We start from the raw sequence: 3867 nt of genomic DNA on the forward strand, positions 1-3867 counted from the left end.
TATTACTATCTTATTCGTATTAATTAATATATTATATTATTAAATCTTTGATTTAATTATATTATAAAATATTATAATTAACTAATTTTGAAAATATCTATTTTAGTTATTTTACATGCTTGACAACTAGTTTTTACCAAACATAATTTGTTCATCAACTAACTTATCAGATATCAACTAATTTACTAAATATACCCTAAATTAGACATCATATTTTTGTTAAATTATAACGAATAAGATGTCAATGCCTACAAATAGCCCAATCCCCATATCCAAAACAACCCATCATAAGGATCAAAACTCAGTTGCTCCCATGGATACGAGCATTAAGCCTTCGAAGCCAAACTGAATGTAGTATCATATGAAACACGTCGTATCTCTTCGGTGGGTAATTAACCTCGAAATGCCGTTTTACTTGTTTGCCCCTGCGTTGCATTCGTAGGTACTGCCTCGTCGATATCCCCATCAAGATTTTCTTGAGGTTAGGGATGTCCTCGACTGGTATTATGACCGCGAACGATTTCCAGTTCAGAACGTCGCTAAATGGTGCCACGTAATGGTCTTTAATGAGCACCGGGACACAACCCGTGTAAAGTGCCTCGACCATTCTCGGGCTCGCCACCTCATAGCCGCTCGGGGAGATGCAATACTTGCTTTGCCTCAGCATGTCGATATATGAAACACCCTTCGGAAGGTACTTGTGGACTTGTACATCAGGGTCCTTGTTCTCCCAATGCTCGAGGAGGATCGGCCTAATCGGGCCATGGACCCCACCAGCAAAGAACGCCAGAATATGGCGTTGCCTAGGGGATGGCCCACCCACTAGACCTTGCATTGTACCATCGCGGAGCAAGATCTCCGGGATGGAAACATCCTTTGAAGGCTTGAACCCTTCTGAGGTGTTTGCATTGCAAAATGCCCTAATCGAGTTTGTAAAGAGATTCGGGACCGCCTTTGAAAGCTCGGGCCCCTGCCATGGATATAGGAAAACCCAATTGTAAACGTAGAAAACAAACATACAATACATGTAGAAGAAGGATCATGTGAAAAGAAGAGTTAAGATGAGAAAGTAAGAAGATATCTGACCCTTGATCACTTTAATCTCACCCAACCCGTGAATTGCGCTTCTCATGGAATCGATCTGGTGCATGTCAAGGGTGGAGTGCATTTGAGGATGAAGATTCATTCTTACCCTTATCACCATAACTTTCATTTTCACCGGAAACTGTGTGTGTGTATATATATATATATATATATATATATATAATATGTAAAGGATCGTGTGAAAATGAGAGTTAAAGTGAGAAGCGTAATAAATGATTCGGATCCTTGTTCACTTTTAATCTCCAACCCACCTATGAATGCGCTCGATATGGGGATTGATTTGGTGCATCTCGGTGCATCTCATCCTAATGTGCATGTAAGAGTAGAGATCACTTCTTATGCTTCTCATCTTAACTCTACTTCTCACCATAACCAAACCCTATATATATATATATTTTATATGTGTGTATATATATAGCATAAGATTGATTTACATACCCAATCATGGCAAGCAACAATGAAATGATCAGCACCAAGACTCCGGTTCCAGAAAGGGTATTTGGATGCCACAAGATCGACATAATCCTTAACAGTTCGCTTCATCGGACGCCAATGGTCACGAGAGCCGCGCTCCAATATAAAGCGGACCATCATGGTCGAACTCATTGGAAGGAAAAATATGTGGGCTTTGTCGGGATCCCGGGTTCGGAACAACTTGGTTGTTTCCATTTGAAAAATGAAGTTACCTTCCATTGCATATATGCTCTTGCAAGGACCATTGTGAAATATGGGTGGTTCTCCTTCTTCATAAACATATACCTTAAATCTTTTCTCCATTTCCAAATAGCTCCTGCAATCACCTCCATGTCGTTTTAGCTCAAAACCAATCGGCAACGAGTGGAGTAACGCAGTAAACAACCATTCTAGTTTCGGGGTTAATTGGAATGGGATATACTAAGCTCGTTTGGTTTGGGTTTAGAGTTACAAGTGAAACAAAATTGGGTTTACACGACTCCAAAAATGTAGTATTGTAATAGACTATTCTATAGGACTTAATTTATATGATCAAACATTTATAAGATGTTTTTGGGCATCTTAACAATTTTTATAAAACACTTTAGAAATAAAACATCCTATTAATTTTTTTACGACATTATTTGAAAAAAAATGTCTTATAAAAACAAGTGTATATAAAAAGATGTGTTGTTATGACACTTCTCCAAAGTGTCCTATAAAAAACTAATGCAACACGGTAGATAACAGTGTCTTAAAAAAACTTGTTGCAACATCCAAAAGCGTCATATAAAGTTACTATAACACTTTTACATATGATACAAAGTTGTTTGGTCCATTTAATTTAGAGTCTTGTAAAGCAGTCTATTATGACACCTAGACATTTTTAGTTTCCTATATACCCAATCTATAGTAATGAACACGGTAACGCTGATTACGTACCTGTGGAAGACGGAGGCATTCCAATATATAGGACCAAATGGTGTGTAGTCAGGATCATTGATCTGGTTCTGGCTTATTGTTTCCCGGATTGCAGCTCGAGCTTGCATCAGGCTCGCTTCAAGTTTATCTATACCGGAAAAGTTTCTTTGAATTCCTGTACTTGAAGGAGGATCGTAGGTTTCATTTGTCCGAAGGAAAATGTCCGAGCCATTTAAAGTCGCAGTAAAGTTGTCATCTTGATCCATAGCAGAAACCTGCTCGACAATATGTATCAGTTGCTCCTCTCCGATATCCACGGTAAGTTCAGTGTTCACTAATTTTCTGATTGTTTTTAAGACAGTTATTTTTGTGTTTTATAAATTCTGAACATTACATTGTAAAGTTTAAATCTGGATCGGAGTGGAAATAAACAGGATCACAAGAAGCTGGAAATACACAGGATCATACGAAGCCCGAAACTGGAAAAGGGGGAAAAATCACACAGTCCCGAACCCGACCCAACCCGACCTGTCCCGAAACCCGTAGGTTTTTCTACAAAGTTCGGGTTTTGGGTTCCATATTCTCCCCCAAAACCCAATTGGGTTTACACTTTTGGGTCCCGACCTGCCCGTTGCTAACCCTTATATATAAAGGACGGAAATGACCTTTAAAGAAGTGGTAAAAAGACCAAAATGCCCCTTAGTTTTTTGGTTAGGGATCATTTTCAAACCAAAATGCAAAGTGTAGTGACCATTATTGTAGTTATTTTGTTGGGAGACGAGTTTAATTGTTGTGAACATACCACAGGGACCAAAATTGTAGTTTACTCCAATTTAAATTATATATAGTAAATAATGGACTTGGTCCCTATGGTTTTAAGTTTGTTTGGGATTTAGCCCCAAATTTTTTTAATTCCAAAATAGCCCCAAAGTTTGCACTTCCATAACGTTGTGATCTCTGCTACTAATGGTTGTCAACTACAATTCGTTAAGTGATGGTGTATAATGGCGAAACATGGGGGAGGGAGAGTTTAAGGGGCCGTTTACCAAACACTTACCCGGTAAGTGCTTACCGGTAAAGTTTAATACTATTATTTACTTACCGGATAAGATTTTAGTCTACCAAAATAACATCGTATACAACAATTTACCCGGTAAGCGCTTACCGTGGTAAGAGACGTCACATTCACTTACCGGATAAGACTCTTGGTCCTTTTCTCGCTCTTATCGAGTAAGATTCTTGGTCTTTATCATATTCATGCGGTGAGGTAATGTTACTTGATAAACCCTTACCCGGGTAAGCGTCTGGTAAACGGCCTCTAAGTCTCTCTCTCTCTCTCTCTCTCTCTCTCTCTCTCTCTATATATATATATATATATATATATATATA

At 38.5% G+C, this 3867-nt stretch overlaps 1 protein-coding gene across 1 annotated transcript in view; it reads right to left on the reverse strand.

Moving 5' to 3' along the window:
- Positions 1-164: 164 nt before the first annotated feature.
- The window catches only part of LOC112526865 (probable glycosyltransferase At5g03795), an 11580-nt gene continuing 7877 nt past the window's right edge, over positions 165-3867 (reverse strand). Inside the window, exons 2-4 of the mRNA XM_025137293.1 lie at positions 2500-2753; positions 1543-1894; positions 165-970 (exon numbers count right to left, since the gene is read on the reverse strand). Of these exons, the coding sequence (XP_024993061.1) occupies positions 302-970; positions 1543-1894; positions 2500-2753 (1275 nt within the window). The 3' untranslated portion in view covers positions 165-301. The remainder of the gene's footprint in view (positions 971-1542; positions 1895-2499; positions 2754-3867) is intronic.

This window comes from Cynara cardunculus, assembly GCF_001531365.2.
Source record: "Cynara cardunculus var. scolymus isolate 2C chromosome LG 1, CcrdV1, whole genome shotgun sequence".
Classification (NCBI taxonomy): domain Eukaryota; kingdom Viridiplantae; phylum Streptophyta; class Magnoliopsida; order Asterales; family Asteraceae; genus Cynara; species Cynara cardunculus.